Raw genomic sequence first — 21487 nt, 5'->3', positions numbered from 1 at the left:
CTTTAGAGATGATTAAAATCAAAGAGACATTCATTATCTGAATCAATAGCAGGCTTGCAGTCTCTCCAGTGGCGATATGAACCTTTCTCTTTTCTGGTATTTCATTTACTGACCCCTGTTGCTTTTTATAGCTTTGTATTCCTTACAAGAAGGCTTCCTGGACATCTTGTTAGAAAACTAGAAACTATAATCAGACCACAGCAGTAAAATAAGAACATGCAGCTGAACAACAGACATTTTTTTTTCCTTGCAATACCTGTGTTGTAGAAGGTGGTATTCACAAAAGTACAGTTCCTGAAGTACGTGTTCAGTGAAGTAATGTCATCAAACACACAGTTCTTAAAAAGGGAATCTTCAAAGGTTACTGATTTAAACTTCATCATAATAAACCTGTCCAATACAAATAATTTTTATCAGTCTACCTTCATAGGTCAGAAACAGTGACAGACCAGAATGACTCAGCTACACAGCTTTACCTGGTGCCTTTCTCAAAAATCTCTGCCTCAGAAATAGTGATTCCTTAAAGACTTTACAGTAACAAAATTAACGAAAAGTTTATTCTAGAATACCACCTTTGAGAAAAAACATTAAAAAGGCATCTCCACATAGCTGCTGGTTATAATCAGTAATACAATTAATTTTAATAACTGACATAAAAAGATACTATTTCAGTTACTACATGTCTGTAATCATCAACCAAAGATAGTGCCATGGAATATCCTTGTAAAATCACTATTACTTGTAATCTGACATTACTGTTGTAAACTGGGAGCTCAGGCTCCCAGATGAGATAAATCTCATCTCTTGGAACAAACAAGCACCTGCTGGTACCCATACATCAGAAAGAAAAAATACTTGAAAGAACCTTTATTTCTCCAGATGAACACACTCTGCACTGTGTCAAGCTCAACTCCAAAAAATACTGATCCAAGTTAAAAATGGTTTCACAAAATGGTTTAACACGATCACACCGATTACACATACAGTTTACAGCTAGATATCTAACCGGAGTATGTGTGCTACTACTGTGTCTGTGCATACAATTGCAATTACTGTGTACATAAACCATGCACAAACAAATCATTATTAGCTTTTCTTATTTCTTAACATCCTCCTTCCAGAAGATTCATTCATTCATATAAAAATTCAAGGAGAAAGCATGGTACTAGCAACAACTTTCTAGTTCTACATTACTAGGCTAAACCAATACAATAAGCTTTTTCTAGTATACTCATACAAACTAACATCATTATGCTAACCCCCCCCCCCCCCAGATGTAGCGATAAATCAGAACTTTTTGTAATATATTTTATTTCACTTGAATGTGGGAAAAGCTACACCTACAAAAGGGTAGTTATGCTGGCGGACTGCATCAAAACTGGCGGTGCTTTGAAAAGCAGCGCTTTAATTGTTATGTAATGGTGAATATAGCTAACATGGCAAAGCCTTCCAGGCACAGATCTGGCTCTACTCTAATTAAACCTGGTGTGACTAGCTAAGTATTTTTACTATTACAAGAATAATAGTAGGAATGCAAACATGCAAATTATGCTACATACCAAATAATAAGAATTAAACTTTCTCACCAAGAAAGTTGTTAGAACCAAATTTTAAGGAGGATGAAAAATAAAAAATAAGTGTGATTATCACAGGAAAATATTTTCTAGCTAATGATTTCTCTTCTTGTATTGGTCAGAAAAAATGGTGTTTTCAGCCCGTTAGTTTTAGTTACTATATATTTCTCACTTATGACAGTCTGATTAAAATCAGGCTGAAGTTCAGTGTCAACCCATTATCATTTTTCATATAGCACTTTCCATTTAAAAATGTAGCCTAACTTCAGCAGAGAACAAAGAGAATTTAGCAATTAGATTAATGAGCTGGAACAGAAAAGACAAACTATGTCCTGTGTGCTTCTGATGCACTTTTTACCTCTGGACAGGAAACATGTTGTCACTATACTAAAACTGGTATGGATTATTGAGGTGATTTGATTTCAAATCCATGAGAAATGCAACAAAGTAAAAAGTTAAGTATTGATGGATACGTCTTCTAGTTAAGAAAGACCTTGAAGGAAACACAGAAAAATAGGGGTAAGTAGAGTACTGAGACATTTGCTGGGGAAGAATATCAAAAAAGTGCATATTAACGCAGCAAATATTTTGTGAAACTCTGAAATAACTGAATAGGCTTATCAAAAGCCTATTAAATTTGCACATTTGAAAGAGTAAACTAGGGTTTTAGAGTAGATTAGTGTTAGATTTACTGTTTTACAAAAATTTTCATTTAAAAGTGATAAGGTTTTCATTGACAGCATGCAAAACAACTGAAACTTACGGAATGACTGGAAACAAAATGAATTTGGAAGGTATAGGTAGTTTAAAAATGAGATAATTGCTCATTTTTGTCTGCAAAGCATAAACCTTTAACTCAAGACTTTAACCTCAGAACTCAAGTTCCTATTAAAAAAGGAATTACCCTGATTTACCAAAATCATCAATATTATTCATTTAGATACATATTTTCCTATGGAAATAATAATTACTTAGTACCATGACATCCAGGAGACCCTTCACATGGTTCTTCTGGATATTTCTTAAGAGAAACCAGACACCTAAAACAGCTGTGTTTAATTTTTCCCTAAGTTATCTGGTTATCTGTAAAATTCTAGCTAGAGTCTTAAGACTTACGGATTCAGTCAAAAAATACGAAATGCATTGCCAATGTATTGTTTCCCATTTAAGAGCTGTTCGTGCTTTTATTGGTTTACAGTAATATTTATCTTTTATTTTTCTGTGATATGATCTGATCCTCTGAATGCTCAACATTTTCACATAACCAGTCCTAACTGCTACAAGAAAGAACCAGCAACAGAGATAAAAGTACATCCTCCCGCAACCCCAGCATATGCTGCATACGCTGGGTCTGAAAACCTTTGAATTCCACTGTGAAAGGAAGTAGCATTCACTTGGGCTTTTCAGGCTTTCTTCAGGAATGCAAAGAACCTGGTTTTGCATAAGGGATCCTCACATAAGAACTTGGGGCAGAAGCATCTTAGCCAACAGGCTGGGCAACCTAGTAAGTAGGACATTAAACTGGGAATGATGGGGGAGGGAGAGAACGACCAACGGTCCGGTAAGGAAGTAGTGGACAGGACTGGCAACCAAAGGATCTGGGGTGACGTAAACAGAAATCGGCCCCTTAATCAACAAAGCAGGGCTAAAGTGGAATCACCCCAAGCACATGTATGTGAGCAAGGAAGTGCCTAAGTGGCCACATTAGGGGGAAAGCTCTTGCGCCCTTTCTAGGAAGTCGGCACGCCGGGGTGCTTCTCTAAAGTGCCTGTACACTCCTGCATGCAGCATGGCAAAGACACTGGAGGGATTAGAAGTCTATATGCAGTTATAGGGCTACAATCTCACTGGGACCACAGAGACATGGTGCGATAGCCCACACGATGTACAGTGATAGCTGCAGTGGATGGATACAGGCTCTATAGGAAGGGCAGACAACACAAAACTGGAAGGAGTGGTTGATACACTAGAGGGCTGTGCTGCCATTCAGAGGGACCTTGACAGGCTGCAGAAATGGGCAGAGAGGAACAGGAACAGAGGCAGGGAAGAAGTTCAACAAAGGGAAGTGCAAAGTCCAGCACCTCAGGAGGAATAACTCCATCCACCAGTACAGGCTGGGGGCTGACCAGCTGGAAAGCAGCTTTGCAGAGAAGGACCTGGGGCTCCTCACAGACACCAAGTTGAACATGGGCCAGCAATGCATCCCTGTGGCAAAAAAGACCAACAGCATCCTGGGCTACATGAGGAAGACTGTTGCCAGCAGGCTGAGGGAAGTGATTCTTCCCCTCCACTCAGTCCTGTAGAGGCCACATCTGGAGTACTGTGTCCAGTTCCGAGCTCTTCAGTACAAGAAAGACATGGATTTACTGCAGCAAGTCCAGCAAAGGGCCACCAAGATGATTTAAGGGGCTGGAGAATCTCTCACACGAGGAGAGGCTGAGAGAGCTGAGACTGTTTAGCCTGGAGAAGAAAAGGCTCAGGGGGCATCTTAGGAATGTTTATAAATATTTGATGGAAGGGTGTAAAGAGGATGAGGCCAGACTCTTCTCAGTGGTGCCCAGGGACAGGAGGAGAGGCAATGGGTACAAACTGAAACACAGGAAATTCCACTTGAACTTCATAAAACAATTCTTTACTGTGAGAGTGGTTGAACTTTGGAACAGGTTGCCCAGAGGGGTTGTGCAGTCTCCATCACTGGAGATACTCAAAACCTGACTGGACACCGTCCTGGGCAACCTGCTCTAGCTGAACCTGCTTGAGCAGGGGGGTTGGACCAGATGATATCCAGAGGTCCCTGCCAAACCTAACTATTCTGTGATTCTGTCAACCACCAGGCAACGTACAGGCCCATTTTCTCCCCATACTCCAGAACACTATTCAAGATCAAGTCATTAGAAATCAAGAACAGAAATAAATTCCCCTAAAAAGTAATAACACCTTCTTTTAATAGTTAATATAGAAAATTGTTAGATTACTAGGACATGCTTTAAAACATACATTTATTTGTTCTAGCCAAGTCAGGATATTAGAAAATCTCTAGACCTGTCATTGATGTATTCTCCATTGCTGTGAATCTGATTTTCCAATGTGAAGTTGAAGACAAAATTTGAGACCTCCTCATTGCGAAAATATTTGACTCGGGATGCATACTCATCTGACTGCAGATGTTTAATGACATCAGGAAACCAAACAGACAAGCCGTAGTAGCTGTGAAAGACAGCAAATATTTATTACAAATCTTACAAGTTCAGAAATCTGTGCAAAGTGAGAATGAGCAGCTTTCTCAACCATTTACTTGATGCAATAGTTGAATCTGGAGTCATGATTTCCAAATATCGTGTGTAAAGAATACATCCAGACTGGAATTCGCTTCCGCGTGAAACCAATGTGTCAGGGCCTAGAGGGTACTAACAGTCCTCACCACCGCTGCCCGGCCTCCTCCCAGGCCTCCCTCCACCCTGCTCAGGCCCGGAACCCCATTTCGGTCCAGCCCGGGGCCTCCCCAGTGACATCTCAGCCAATTGCCTTAAACCATATATTCCTAATCAATCAGGCTTGCAACCAAAAATAGACTAACCAATAAATACCACATTGTGTGGAAAGATAATTGAATAAAACCTTTCCAAAGAGAAAAAATAATCATAGTGACAAAGATTTGCATGCAGATGATTCCTCTGTCTGCCAAGTCTATCAAAATGGTTTAGAATCTGGAGCATTCTTACCCGAAAGACAGGGTGAACCATACAGCTGTAAGTTTGATCGTATTATCCTTCACCGGGTAGTTGAAACACCTCATAAATGTCAACCAAATCTGTAAATCATTAGGAAATTAACCATTTGCTAAATGACCGAAGTTTTTGTATTCTGGTTTTCTTGCTTCTACATAGTATCAGAAAATAGATTAGCTCTTTGATACTGAGGTCATACTGTACTTACGCTATAAGTAAATTAATCTCTGGCTATAACCAGATTGTGCACGTTCTGTGTCTTTCTGGCCTCTTTTCACTTTGTCTATTAATTTACCTCCACAGACTACTTCAAACTTTCCTAATCTCTAGGCATCTTCAATTCACTATCGCAAATAAACCTGACAAAGATCCTCTCAGAAATGTTTCCTTCTCACCTCCCAGTATTATACTGCTTTAAGTTTAGACGAGCTATACTCCATAATTCAATAGGATACACAAATCAGAGTTTGATTTGTCATAACCTATCACAGCTAGAAATTGGTACTTTAACTATGTGAGGAAAAGCTGAGACTATCCCCAAGGCCAGAACGTCTACAGCAGAGCTGACTGAGAATGGTGTTTTCCTCTCTCTCTCTCAAGGTCATTTCCTGCTTTTGCAGAGAACAGACAAACTGTCCTAACAGCTTTTTGCATACATCATGTACCAAGGAAGACACTCTGACCCAGACACTAGTCCAGTGAAATAACAAAGATGTGAGACAACAAAGCTTCAACTTCTTACAAGTTATTTTAGTAACAAAGCCAAATCATAACATTTCTGTTTTCATCTACTCCAATTTTGGACAGAAATATGTGACCAGCTCTAGTTTACAACACTTCTGCTTAGCTCTGGAAAGCTTTAAGATGCCAGATTTTTCAGAGCTGTGAAAAGCTATTTTGGACATTTTTAGTGTCTTTTTAGTAATAAAACTTGTCTCAGTTTTCATTACAAGGTTCAAAGTTACTGTGCAATTTTGTCTTAAAAAAAAAAAAAAAAAAAAAAAAAGAAAAAGGATATGGAACACAGTCCCAGTGAGCTTGTATTAATGAAATAGTTCTGAAGTAGTTTTCTGGTAAAACATTTGACATATACTAAAAATACATGCAGATACAATGCCTTATAAAAGTTTTATTGATATGCATCTACATAATTTATTCATGGCTTTACAGTTTGTAAGTAATGTGGCCACCTCAACTTCCTGCTGATAATTCTTCACCTCATCATGTATCACCTCTTGCCATAGGTATATATTAATATGCATTCCCAACACATATTACATTGTGGTGCTTGGGCATATGCCTGTATAACTAATAGCCATCACTTGTGTAAGGGCTGATGCAGCATTTTCCTCCTCAGAAGTTGGAAACAGCATCTCTGCAATTCACCTGTACCTCTCCTGGGTCATGAAACGCGAACCTTACAATGGTTTCTGAATTCCCCAGTCACATGGAAAGCATAGCATTGCATCTGCCACCAGTATAAGCTTGGCCAATCAAGCCCATTTCCAAACGCTAACTAAAAAACATGATAAACACACAACTAACAGAGATGTTGTTACTTACGCCATATAGCTCTGTGCGAATTCTAACAAAACACCTCCTGTACCACGTTCCTGTATCACTCTCAATTTCTATGAGCTCGTCTATCTGTTTTGGAGTTTTGATTCTGTTAACCTAGAAATAAAAACAGAACAACAAATATTTTCATTTTCTTGAGGCATTAACTGCACATCAAGGAATTCTAGAATGTTTTAATGGCTCCCATAAACTAAGAATGAGCAGATATTAATTCTGTGTCTACACTAGGAATGCTTTAGAAATATAAAGGAATAGTTGCACACTATAGTGTCAAAATGCCTGCTATGAATGCAACTGTATTGGAAAAGCTGTACTTCCAAATCATGCAGGAAATCCACTTCCTCTGAATGAAACAAGCTGTAAATGCTAGGTTTAGCTATGGCGTTGCTATATATCTCTAATGCCACAAAAGATTCAGTGACATTCATTAAACCCCCAGTTAAGTATGTCCTGACCGTGGCAAGTTGTTTCTGATTTGCAATGACTCCATCTTTGAAAGTTTACTGAATCATTTTTAAAAATACTGTAGCAAAACTAAAAGCATTTGAAATGTCAAAAATTAATAGCTGACTAACACTTTTCTTCTGTTATTATTTCTTGTAGTGGTAGACTGGGAAGTCTCCTTGTCTCTTTGATATTGATTTTAACTATCCTTTTCAAAGAGGAGAGGAAAAGTTAGCTGAAATGGTCTGGAGCCATGTGCATTATTGCTGTTATGAAGAATTGCCTACTTCACCCAAAATGAAATGAGATAAACATACATCTAGGAAAAATACCCAACTACCAGTGAGAGAGAATGCAATCCTGTCTACAGTGCTAATTTTCACCTGCAATCTCCTGAGTGGCAGAACAAGTATGTTTTATCATTTTAGACAAATGGAAAGCGAATGCAAAGAAAATAAATAAAATAATAAAATGGGGAAAGGGACTGACATATAAAGAGGGATAGAGCAACAGATGGGATGTTCAGTTTCGGTGGCAATTTCTGAAGGTAACGATGTCTTCTGTTTCCCCTAACAGAATGAGGAACCCACCACCCAGAGATGTATCACAGGGAATTCCAGGACACCAGGGAACTGCAGTCTTGATCGTATACCTCTAGTTTTCAATCTGCTACTCCTATAGGTACACATCGTTTAAGGACTGGCAGTCTCACCCCAAGAACAAAAGCAGCAAAGGCTTTTAACTGTAACCACTTTCCCTTCAAGAATACTGTAGCTCTCTGTTCTTGCCAAACCATGACTATACCAAAAGCCTGTACCCTTCTCATCATGCCTCTTCCAACAGCAACAATCCTGTCTGCATCATTCAGTTGGTTTTCAGCTTTTCATAAAATGCTTTTATTGAGCATTTTATACAAAAGACTGGGCTGAATCCTCCAAGATTATTTAAGATCTTGAACAGAGGGACATCCTCCCATACTCTCATGCTGCCCCTCGGGGCAGAAAGGACATGCCTTTTGAATCCCACTCTATAAGCAAACACAACTCTCGTAGGCTGAGATGCTGCCTTTTCGTTGTCCCAGACACCTGACTTGTTTGGAGCTGGCAAGATTGGGGCGAATCATATATCCTAGGCACACTGCATGTGATCTCAGGACAAAAAGCCCATGGCCTTCATGGCCACTTAACATAAGAAAAGTCCTGTTGAATCAGGCTAGTGATCCATCTGTTCCAGTGCAAATTCAGCTTCCAGCATATAAAGTACAAAAGAAAAAAAAACGATAAAGATTACTTATTTCAGTGGAAAAGGACCTTCAGTGTAGTAGCTGGAAATATGAAATTCCTTAAATTATACAAACTAAAGACATGTTGCAAAGGAAAAAGTCTGCAGAAAAAAGATCATCTAATACATGGCAATGAAAGAGCAGAGAGAATTTTGGTTTTAGAGGTAGGAAGGTTTTTTTACTTATACATTTAAACCAACCAATCCAATGAATGTACATTTTAAGGACCTAGGAAGATAATTAAGCATGTACATAAATGTTTAACATGTGGGTAGTCCCACAATAGAAGATACTATCAACTTACTGCTCTGTTAGTGTCACTGCTCTCCAGAGAGATTTTCAGAAGCGTTAAGAACTGCCAACTCCACAATTTCCATGGTCAGTCACTATGAACTCCATTTTGGAGTTCCTAACTCTCTAAAGCCAACAGTTCATCAGTTTACGCCTTTTCTACTTTACAACTTGAAAGATAAAATCCTCAGTAATATGAGTAACAAGAATAAATATGACTTGTGAAGAAGCTTCTAGGAAAATATGGCATCGATATAGCTAGCAAACTATATCAAAGGAAGCATACTAAAACTGTAATAATAATGAAGAGATTAAAAGTTACATCAGCTGTAGAATTAGAAAACAAACTAACAAAGTATCTTTATTTCTTTGATGAAACTAGTGACACAAATTGGAGGAAAATATTAACACATTTATAAGTCATATATAATGATACTAGATGAAGCAATAGAGCTTAGGAAAGCTAGGTGAATAAATTACTGAGTCAAAACATCACAATTACCCAGGATTAATTTAAATTTTAAAAAATAGAGTCAAAAAAGGATGTCCCAAGCAAATTACACAGAATTCCTTTGCATTGTGGGCCTAGTAAGTGTTATTATTGTCCAAGAGGAGACAATGATAAGTTATCATTTCCTAATCATACTAACACAAACTTACATTAGGGACCACTACTCTGACATATAGTACAGTATTTCTTATCCTTTGACTTTTCAATATCAAGATATGAGTTTTCCCAATGCTTATGGCAGAAACTGGCAACAATCCCAAGCTGATAGTGTTTTTTCCCTTATTCATGCAATGAGAAAATTGTATTAAAGGCTGACAAATTAACTAAAATAGTTATAAATAAAATACTGAGTTTAACATGGGTCAGTGTTAAATTTTAACAGCTGTAGAGAGAAAGACTTGTTAGATCACAAGAACTGGAGACGCTAAGCACACACTCTGTTTTCATCTCTGTGCCCAGTTTAGGATGTGATCACATCAAACTGACGTGAGACTGCCTTGAGTAGCTGATGCTCCCCAACACCTTTTGGTCCTCCTCCTTTTTCCCAGCAAATTCCTGTCTTCTTCCTTGTGCCTATACTAACCCTGTAGGTGGGTAGGGTCGATGCTATGGCTGACTGTGCAGCAAATCAACAAGCATCAACTCTGGCAGAAGAAAAATCAAAGCAACTGGGAGCAGGAATGTTCCTTTCGAAAGCAGTTCAGACCAGCATAACCCAATTGGGAAATTACACCCTAACTTTATACTGTGAGCCACATCCCTGTACTCATAAATATCAGAAAATAAAATAATGTTAGGTTGAATGGTATTAGGGGTATGCCACTGGTGTATAAATAATGGAGGTCAAATGTGATAGATATGCTAATTACCCTTCTTTTTGGAATAAATTAAATGCAGGCAATGGAAACTACATGCAAGGCAATAAATTGCAAGTCTTAATGGACTAAAGTTACATGGTCAGATGGTCATTCCTTGAGACTGCCTGCAAATGCAGAACCTTTAAGAGGATTTCTCAATTGAGTTATATGTGCATTAGAGCAAGAAGCAAGCCTCTGGGAGAAGAAAAAATCCCACACATAGGCCTGAGAGGGAGTAGAGCACCAGCATTCCCACCACACATGAAAGGCTGGAAGGGCAGACTGGATTTCTGAGCAAGAAAATGCTTGCTGCTGTTTGGTCCTACTGTGTTCAGGGAAACAAAATTGTGTATATTCTTCATAGATAAAGAAGACTGCATTAAAAAAAAAAGCCCCACATCTGAACTGTCAATTTCTCCTCCAAACAGATACAACCCAGCAATATTTCAAATGCAGCCTTTTCCTTAGAGCCTGAAGTCAACAAAACAACAAGAGTCAAGCTTCCAAGATATTTTGAAAAAATTAAATGTCTGAAAAATTAATATTGAACAGAAGTGGAAATAAAGTTTTTAAAGTAACTGTATTAGCTGACGAAAATGAAAAATCATTTGAAAAGATGTAAAAGAACAAGAGCCAGCTAGTTCGGACTTCTACTATTTGCTTATTGTTAATATTAATGTTGAAGTAAACTTAATAAAAGATCACAGCTGGAGTCTACTGATTATTTCAGTGAATGGAAAATATCACACCACAGGTTCATATTGTCCTGTTTCTAGTTTGTTTCCTGTTTCTAGAGGCTGGCATCTTAACATCTGCTGAATATAGAACAATGTCAATAGGAATTCAGTTCTTATACTTAGACATTTAGGGTAGAAATGACTTCTTTTCTCTTTAGTATGTAGAGCGATAATATTGATTGCTTAAGCACTGAAGACCTTGCCAGTCATGATACTCTAAGACATTAGATTTAAGAGTAATACTCACTGTGAAAACTTTTTCAGGCTGTCCGCGAGCACGCATGTTTGTGTCATGGATTTGCTTGAGTATCATCCAGGCTTCATCATGCTTACCAACCTAAGTATATGACCAAAGCATTTAAAAAATATATATGTTCAGATTAAGATATCTGCTATAGTCACTGAACAATCTTAATGCCTGTTATAATGACATTATGATCTAAACAGATAAATAAATTTGACTGGAATCTAAAAACGATTTTGCAATTTATACCTCCAGCAAGAACCGAGGACTTTCTGGCATGAAGGTGAGGGCTACTACAGAAGAGACACAGGGCAGCGCACAGACGATCACAAATACTCGCCAGCTGTGGAACTGATAGGCCGAGCCCATGCTGAAACTCCAGCCTGTGAAAGAAATTCACAAAATGCAGAGAAATAAGGATTGTTGTATTTTGGAGTCTGCAGCTTCTTCAAAATGGGAAACAAATCTGTATCTGGAACTTGGTTCATCTGTTCTATTTCCACAAATATCAAAGATTCTATGAATTTTCCTAGACTACGAATTTTAAACGCTTGCATGTGACTAGTCATGCTGGAAAATGTTCAGATAAGGCAGGATGGGAGACTTCCTTACACACAGGTTAAGGAGTGTCTTTCAAGCTGCTTGGCAAATCTGTATGAAGGTAGTTACAGGAACCAAACAGGGACACGACTGCAATCTTCATACCTAAGATTTTATACATAAAAAAGTAATAGCTTTGTATGAATGCTGGAAGAAGGGAGAATTAAACTAAAAACCTACACTCATACAACACATTTTATGGAATTTTGTGTCCTCCAGGAACGCTGCATCTGACAGAGCCTGTGTACCATTAAAGGAAAAGCTTTTTTCAAAAAACACAATTCCATCACATGATCTATTATTTTTCACCAATAAACACTGACAAAATTGAAGTCTAACTGGTGCCTCCAAGTCTTCCTCTTAGTCAGAAGCTATTTAAAGTACTGATGAATATTGGGTATTGAATTTGTACAGCAAATTGCTAGCAATAAATAAGAAAGCAAGAAACAGTAATAATATGAGAAAAGCATTTGTACAAAAGTACAATCAAGTCTACAGCAACATTTTTTCAGACTTCTAGAAACAGAAACACTAAAACCAGAGTAGATTATTCATTATAAACTCAATGCTCTTGAATCTTTTTCAGCATTACAATTCAGCATTAAAGTACTAGGATATCGTTCACATTTAAGTTAATTTTCTTTTAAGGTTTTTTTTGGTCAAGATCTTTCTGAAATAGTGTTTCCATTCCATTACAAGTGTGTATGGTTGAGGCCAATGGTTCTTTTAGGTACTGATGATTAGTATTTTGGAGTTTTGAGAGTAGTTTTCATTGCAGTATTTGCTGTGTTATTTTTATATAATTGAACAATACAGGAATAATAATTATGTATACATAAGATTACAGACTATGATAACTGGAATTTTAAGGTTTCCAACTGTGTTCTTCTTCTTCTTATTATTATTATTAACTTTGTTGACAAAGAGCTAATTTCAATAATCTTAATGAAATAAGAGACTCTCAGAATGTAACAAAATGCAATAAATAAAGCACTTACCAGGCCTAACTGTTTCCATTTTGTTTCAGAGCACTATACAACACCCTAAAATCTGTGAAAAGCAAACTGAAAAAACCCGTGTAACTGGATGTACAAAAAAAAAAAACTGTTTAAGCTTCCATCTGAAACTGGCAACCTCAACACTGAATCAGAGAGAGAATTTAGGATGATATAAAGAGATTAAGAAAAAAGAACAGGAAAAAAAACTCTTTGAAAAACTGATCTTGAAATATCTCTGAGCGCTGACTAACAACATGAAGTAGAAACCATTTTTAAGACATACTGAGAAGAAAGCAAAAGGAGATATTGGATAACTTGTATGTGAAACTGCAGGGCTGCTCGTTCAGCTTTTTAATAAAATATCTGATTGAGCGGTATATTATGACTGGATTACAGCAATACAGGATTTTTAAAATCCTAAGAATTTCTCTTAGGAAAGAGAAAAATACGATTTGGATAACTAGCCAGCCTGTAAGTCTGGCTTCAATACAGCAAATTCCTTAAAGTAAAATTTTGAAGCAAAACTTATTAAAATTGGAATACAATATAAAAATAACAATAAACATGGAAGCAGCTACTGGAAGAAAATGAAATACTGACTAATGAAAGAGCTGATGCGAGATTCATCTGAGATCTTTCTCTGATAACTGATTTTTCTAGACAAAAGACATGGTAAATTTAATCTGTCTCGATGTGAGTAAACAACTGGCACCACATGGCACCAAATGGGCTATTAAATAGTTCTTCAAAGGAGGTATTCATCTGTCAAATAGTGTATTTTGGAATTTAAAGATCTCGTGCTGTGGATCATGATTATGTTCTTAGAAAAAAATTCATTCTCATTTTAAAGTATTTGTGTTATAATATGAAGAATACCGTAATGCACTCTTCAGTTATATATTCTCATGTATATTCTATAGAATATATATTATAACATGAAGAATACAGAATACAATTTTTTTGCTCTTTCTCAAAAGCTCTGTGAAACACTACAGACATGAGACTGGTTTTCTGATCTCCTACATAGCTTTTGTGTTTCAAAAACGGTATCGGCTTGCTTTACAGCATCTTTTAGCCCTTCTGCCTTTACCCCAGGAAGAATGAGGTAAAACCAGCGACAATATCTGCAAAGATCTTGGTGTGCTACGCTACTTTTTTAAAAAGTAAGGCTCAAGCTAACCATACTTACCCCCTCCAAAGTTCCCTGCAACAAAAAGAAGCTATCTAAAATTTCGTGTTAGATTTTATCCCAAAATAGGACTTTGACCAAATATTTAAGGGAAAAAGAAAAACAGGAAAAGATGTGGAAGTGCATTAAAAATTACTTTTACTGACTTGGTAAAAATTTCAACTTTTAACCTCACCGAAATGGAAAACATAAATAATATGGGCATACGTTCATCTAATTTGGGAAGGGAAAGAGGGAAAGGGTTAAGGTGAGTTAATGAAGCGATTAGAAAACATATTTGTGCTTTGGGTATTGCATACATATTTTATCATAATCATTCTTACTCTTCATTATCTATTTTAAACTACAGTGTAAAATCACCTACTATAGAACTCGCAAAACGATCTGGTTCTGGTTGCGTCCGCCTGCAGCCCGGCCAGCGAGCCGCGCCGGGGTCTGCACAGCCAGGCAGCTGCTGGTGCCACCAGCTCGCGAGGGCGGCTTGCGTCTTCCACCCCAGCTGGCCCAAGGTCCTGGCTGATGGCATGAGAAACTGTCCCAGCAGCACCCACAGCCAGCAGCACATTTCCACAGTCTGCCCTTCACCGCTCTGGTTTATGTTTTGTAAGGTCTAACTCCACAAACAGTACTTCTGCTGTGAAGTGAAATTCCCCTGGCTTCACACCTGTTATAAAACTATGGCAAACCTTGTGCCCTGGAGCCAGTCCTAGAAAACTCTGGTAATAACTTACTTTTAAGGTGTGATTTATTAAGGTAAGTGAACCTTTCTACATTTAATTAAAAACGACTGCACCATTCATCCTGCTGTCATCCTGATGACCTGCAAAGTATCTTTTTTACCTATCTCTCCTCAAAATATCTGAGGGATTCTCAAATGAAAGGTTCCTTATGGCTTTTATTATTCCTATTATGCTTTTTTCCCCCTCTTTGTATTATATTAGCTGCTGCAATTTATCTCATGATTTAATATATCTGTTGAATTAATGATAATAGTTAATGCCAGAATCGTAAGAAGAAATCCGCAGGAAAAATGAAAACAGTTGCAACACAGCTTGCTCTAGCCTGCTCTTCTATCTATTCCAGCACCACATGACAGAGAGCAAAACAAACATTTTTTAAATGTAGAGCAAGTTTAGATTTATTCTTATGTTTAACACACCACACTTTCCTAGGTCATGAGCTAATCTGGAAAATGGAGCCATTAGACTAGTTCTGAATTTAGCTCTCGAAGTGGCTTTCAGGCCCATTGTCTGTACATCTTGAAACCAAATGGAAGTGTGCTCTTGGCTGTAACTCAATTTGCTTCTCCCCTCCTTGATTTACGATACAACAGCAAAGAGACAGGAGTGCTCTTCGGTTGCATTCAGCGCACGGCACAAGTGCCAAACTTCGCCCTTGCTCCTGGACATGCTGTACTCGACGTCATTAATCTTGAACTCGGCGGCGGGTTCCAATGCTTTATGAATTGTTAAAACACTTGGCCCAAATGCATTTCGGGAGCAATTTGCTGTAGAGCAACAGAAAATCTGCAGTGCCTGAGTCTGAAGTCCCTGCAGCAGCCTCCTCACTGAATACCACCTCCTCGCTTTGCTGACTACTAGAAAGGACCAAGTGAGTCACAGACATGGCAATTACTGATTACAGAACCACAGCGGCATGTGGCAGAGCAACAGCAAAACGTACCAAGATGCTAATCTATATATAATCACTGATTTGTATGTTGAATTCAATGCCAACAAAATCTTTTTTTCCCTAGCACCGCATTTCATCTACTGTAGAGTATTAATAAACTCGAAGGATATTTTAAACAAGTTCTTGCTCCGAAGGAAAAAGAAGAACATTTCTGTCATAGACATCCTGGATTAATAGAAGTGTAAACCTATCCTTATTATGCTGAATTTCATAAATATACCTTAATTGAGAAACAGCAGGTATATTCAGGGACAGGTATCACCTTTCATAGTGATTAGGTGACCAGAGAGTCTACCTAATGACAGGAGACTAAAGAGGATGGCTTGTTTAACTTTTGAAAATGAAGACCAAAGGGGAACATGATCGCTCCCTGCAAATACATATGGGTTACACTAAAGTGCAAAGTGAGTAATGAAAATACGGGTGCATATTGACTCTAAATAAATACAGGCTGGCAAAGGGGTAGCTTCTAACCACCAGAGGAATAAAGTTCTGGATTACCTTTCTAAGAGAGTTATATGGGGACAGAAAACCTAACTGAATTTAAGATGCTGCCTACAAAAATGATTTTATGGCATGGTTATCTAAAGACTGACTAGTCTTGATAATTTTTGTTATTCATCAAGTAAAGAGGAATTGGAGGAACTAGATTCATGGCAGTGTCAGAAACTGTGAAAAGCAAGTCTGCATCAGCACAAAAAACCCCATAAAACTCTTGATAGATCGAGAGAGGGAGTAGAGGCAAGAACACCCACCACTAAAATTAGGGGTGGGGGAGCACAGTCAAGGAACTTAAAGGAATTCATAGATGCTATAGATTCTTTTTCAGAATCCTTTCTGTGATTTTATAAAGTTGCTTATATCTATTTTATCATATACTGTTTGGTCAGAACTCAGTTCTATAGCTTTAATTTATCATTTTCAAATTTCAGAAATTTCCAGTAAATAAAATGTATGATTGCTCTAGATTGCCACTTGATGGCACTGTTACCGCGCTTAATACAAATATTCAGTAAAAAAAATCAGTAAAGAGTTCTACTACTAAACGTTGCTTTTCTGCTTAGTATTTCTGAAATCTAAAGCTGAATTTCTGAATTCTGAAGCAAAATCAGAATTATAAGGAAAAATGGAAATATTTTGCACCTGGCAGCACTGAAATACACATTATTGCATTAGTATCTAGTCTGTCCTGGCGTTCCCCGGTTTAACTGTGAGTGACATCTATGACTTGAGCCCGTACCTTTTAGTGGTGCTGTCTGGAGTAACGCTAAAACATCCCTGAAACTGAAACAATGAATTCAGCTAAGCTATATAGCTGAGGAATCTCTGTTAGGTATCTACACAAGACTGAGTGAGATACATGCTTTCTAAGAAGTGCAGCTACGTTTTCAGAAATATTCTGTAGGTGTATTAATGTGAAACTACAGTAACACAAAGTAGAACTCATCTTTTATATGATTAGATTACTAATATCACACATGACAGGCAGCGGTGTTTTTCGCCTGTACAGTTAGGTAGATACACTACAGGCCCACCAGCTCAGCGGGTCAGCTGCTGCTAATTTTTGCAGAAGAGAATCTGGAAATGAAAGCACTGAAGTGTAGCAGGCCATGACTGAGGTACCTTACCAAAGCTGCATGTAGAAGACTGTCTAATTCTTAGCCACACTAGTCCGGCTCTCTAGCCAGTAAGTCCCTGAGAGTCGAAAGGATCAGCAGTTTAATGAAAGAAGAGAGTAAGTGTTAAACAGATATATTTCATAAATATATTAAATACCTAGCTCATACTTGGTTTGATGACACTTAAAACTTCGACTAAAAGGAACAGGATATTTTCTAAAGATATATTTCTTCTCCCACACAGGTGGGAGTTGCCAACCACTGACACCCATCACTTCCTTTCCGTGGCATTGATCCTGATCTGTAGACCTGAGATCATCAGGCTCCGAATCTTTCCCTGATAACATTATCTTCTATTTAGACATACGCCAGCTCAGTTTCAAGCTGGGCTGACCTTGCATAGAAAAATATTCGCTCCCTAATAACTTATCAGGCACAAATCCTCTAACCAGCGCACGGCACTGCAGAACAGGCAAGGCCTCCAGCTGTAGAACCGCTGGATAGTGATGCCCGTAATCTGTTTTTTTTTAATGTTTCTAATACCTGCTGTAGTGCTGCCCAGAGCATGTGGCCCTGATACTTCCTGCCAGCTGAGAAGGAAGTTTGTGTATACTCATACTTCACAGGAGTATACGAAGTGATGAGCCCAAAGATCATTCAGTTTTAGTGATGATATGAAGTCAACATTTCTTTTAAGTGTATGTATACTCTATGCAGAATATAGAGCTATGGATGGATTAGATTTCTGCTTCTTTGCTATGGAAATGCTAATATAAATCTGTGGCAGGCTTGATAAAAGACCTATAAAAATTAGTTTTCTGTCAGAATACCTAACAATGCTAGGGAAAAAAAGAGGAGAGAAGCTTTAAAGTTATTCTGTGTGTGGATTGCAACGGTCTGCCTTAAACCTGATTTTCTTTTGGCCTTGATCAAGATGCTGTGACTCGTAAGATGTATATAGAGGCAAGAAATTCCTCTCTGAAATGGCAGAGGTGATGGATGGATGTAATCATGTTAGAGAATTAAAGCAACAGCTCCCAATAAGGGAAATGTACCTACAGCTGCTGGTCCTGCCATCTGTCTAATCCTGGCAGATGCTAAAAGTGGCAAAGGATGTTTAATTAGTGGTCTATTTATGACTAGAAAACACCGGATCTCACTTGCCTTTCTAGCTAGAGAAAAAGGAATGCATTTAGGGACTTGAAGTAGGCGGTTGTCAGTACTGGGCCTCATGGGCATGGTGTATCTTTATCTTGACTTCAGCAAAGGAAGTTATTCCTGCACTTCAGTTTTCTTCACTGGGAAGGATACTGGACTGAGTAAGCAAAACAGAGATATGAATAAGGGAAAATCACTCATCAGCAGTTCACAGAGCTTTCCCTATCCTCTCTGTCTGTGCAAAAGTCCAGGTAGCCGGTGCCAATTGCGCTATCTATACTTAAGAAGTACTGAGAGAGAGACTGATGGAGATTACAAGGGCAGATTTCATGTATTCCAGCCCTTCAGTTTTCAAGACCTCATTTTTATGGAGTCTCACAGGGCAGAAGGGAGGTTATGCAGAACCAGAAAGGACTTTCAGACTGAATTGACCAGTGATAAATGTTTTTCTGTTCATCCTATATTCTCTGTTTCTGTGGACTATTCCAAAGATTCAATAGTTATGACAAACAGTGGCATAAGAGTAAAGAGCTTTGACAAAAGAGGCAGCTTATGGTATTTTCAGAATTAATTCCGTCTCTTCTGCACTTACTATATGAACATGGAAAAGCAAGACTATATGTAAAGTAAATTTGACTCCTCAAAACTTCCGTGCGGTGGCCTCAGTCTTTCCATCCCCAACAGCGGAAACATCTTGTGATAAGTACTAAATTCAGTAGAATAAGTAGTGATGGAGCTTTGTTTGCAAATCAAATTAATATACAACTTTATATGACTGAAAAAGGCAAAATAATGAGATGATTCCTGCACACTTTACAGAGATGGACAAATTAACTTTCTGTTCATGTAAAGCTGTGCTGAAATTAATACATTTTAATTATTATCTTTATAACCAGAAAGCACATTAAGGAGGGAAGAAAAAGATCTTGGCAGACACTTGGCAGGAGCATACAGTTATTCCCATAAGACCAGTTTGAAGGGCTTTTCAGTATCCAGTTTCACTCCTCTTATTCAAACACCCAAACATGAGACTGAGACACACCAACAAAAACATCTGCCATTAATCCCCATAACTACTCATAACTACCCTGTGTCCTCAAAGGCTTATAATAAATGTATGTAAACTTTGAAAAGGAGATGGAGTGACTATTTCAAAATTAAGGAGAACAACAGTTGTTCTATCTATTATGAAGTTTAGTGTGGGAAGAGAACAAGACATATTTAAAGAACTCAAAATGAAAAAGTAAAAGGGTACCGGAGCAAAGGGGAGACAAACAACTTCATTGAGCCTAAGTCCATTTGGCCAGCACAATCGAATGAAAGTTTTCCATGAGGGAAATGCTCCCATCAACATGATACTAAATGAATGTGAGGGCCAAGAGCAACACATTCTAGCCACAGATGACACTGAGGATACCACAGCTGAGGAGCAGAGACAGCCTTGCAGTCCTCTACTTCTGTTTGTTTAACTTGGGCTGCTTAGCATTTTCCATTCTCAAAATAGGGAGAAACAACAGAAACTCACTTTACGAAGACGTCAAGCTGATGTAAACGCATCCACCTGGCCATCACTATGCAGGAGCCATTTTAGCATTTGACAGTGAGTTACCTTAGCAATTCTGTGCTGAACACAACCCCAGTGCAACTATCGTGTAGGGCTGGAAATCTAGCAAAGCACTTCAATGCAGAAATGAAATGCTTTGGCTTACAGCGTCCCTCAGGAGTTCCAACTCTGTCCTGAATCATTCTGCCAGATTTCAGACACTTGTTACCATGAGTTGAGCCTGAATAACTTCTTCATGGCTTCATTCTGAATGCAAATACCATTATACTGCTTGGAAAGTGAGTATATACTCACTCATTACAGTCCCTGGAAAATGAGGTAAGTGTTATACACCAGACAGCATGGATTTTGCTCTGTTTTCAGTAGAAACATGCAGATTTCAGACAGACTGAAAAAAAAAGTTCCAGGGCAAACCTGTAATTTTCTGCTTAGATTGTAAATCAGTGTTTCTATAACTTTCTACTTGCACTTCCTCAAAATAGCTTCCTTCCTCTCTCAACCATATCTAAATAAATTATAAGTCAGCACAAATTCTCTTAAAACTTACGTTATTTGCGGATTTATGAAGTTTAAAATGAGAAATACCATTCTGCTCTTGAAATTGTTAAGTTAGCAAACATGTATCTTCCATGCTAGAAAGTATGTGCACTTCCCTCAGGTGCACTTGTGCCTCTTATTCTGAGACAACTGCCCCAGGCTACTAGAAATTAATGTAGATTGACACAGGTCAAATTATGTCCACAGTTCCGAGGCAAAGCACAAAAAGAGCTGCGGTTAGTAAACAAAAGCTCAGATGTTGAATTGTCATATAAATGGTTGCTTTCGTTAGATTTCTGCACCTAAACTGTATTAGGAAAATGTTCTCCTTTCAGTTAAAGATTCAATGCAGATCTCCAGCTACTTTGAAGTAGAGATACTGGAATTCACGTGGTACTTTCCTCAGTCCTGTGGAAACTAATGCTTGTTATAAGTGCTTGGGTATAAGCTGTTAGGATTTGCAATCCTCTCAATGCCCTGGTAATACTACAGAGTGAGAAAAAAACATAATGCTGGAATGCAGTAGGCCAGTGGTTTGCAAACTTCTTGAATGTGGGGGCCACTAGATATTTTCCAAATTGGATGTGCAGGGTCCTGTGTAGCCAATTAAGGCCTATAGATGATGGGTTTGTTTGTCTTAATTACTTTTACAGGCATATAGGCTAGAAGCAACCTACGAGCTCCCCACTGTTGAAAACCATGGCAGCAGCTGAAAGCATCTGGAAAGAAAGCTACATCAAAGAACGATCTAAGTATTTTCTTAGTTTAACAACCAGGTAAAAAATGAGCATAAAATAAAATGTACTTTCCGATACAAGCAGGATCTATTTCAGTATTTATACTGAATTTACACTATAGTTCAAAGCAGAATGCAGGCAACCTGG

The 21487-nt window shown here is 38.1% G+C and overlaps 1 protein-coding gene across 2 annotated transcripts in view; it reads right to left on the bottom strand.

Moving 5' to 3' along the window:
* LOC135324668 (synaptic vesicle glycoprotein 2C) overlaps nucleotides 1-21487 on the bottom strand; it is a 120509-nt gene that overhangs the window by 22925 nt on the left and 76097 nt on the right. For both annotated transcript variants that reach the window (XM_064501393.1, XM_064501394.1), the window contains 6 exons: nucleotides 11496-11629; nucleotides 11250-11339; nucleotides 6866-6976; nucleotides 5297-5385; nucleotides 4617-4781; nucleotides 257-390 (listed from right to left, as the gene is read on the bottom strand). In XM_064501393.1, coding sequence (XP_064357463.1) covers nucleotides 257-390; nucleotides 4617-4781; nucleotides 5297-5385; nucleotides 6866-6976; nucleotides 11250-11339; nucleotides 11496-11629 — 723 coding nt within the window. The remainder of the gene's footprint in view (nucleotides 1-256; nucleotides 391-4616; nucleotides 4782-5296; nucleotides 5386-6865; nucleotides 6977-11249; nucleotides 11340-11495; nucleotides 11630-21487) is intronic.

Source organism: Dromaius novaehollandiae, chromosome Z (genome assembly GCF_036370855.1).
Source record: "Dromaius novaehollandiae isolate bDroNov1 chromosome Z, bDroNov1.hap1, whole genome shotgun sequence".
Lineage (NCBI taxonomy): Eukaryota > Metazoa > Chordata > Aves > Casuariiformes > Dromaiidae > Dromaius > Dromaius novaehollandiae.
The sequence above is the reverse complement of the archived record's forward strand: the minus strand, read 5'-3'. Positions and strand labels throughout refer to the sequence as shown.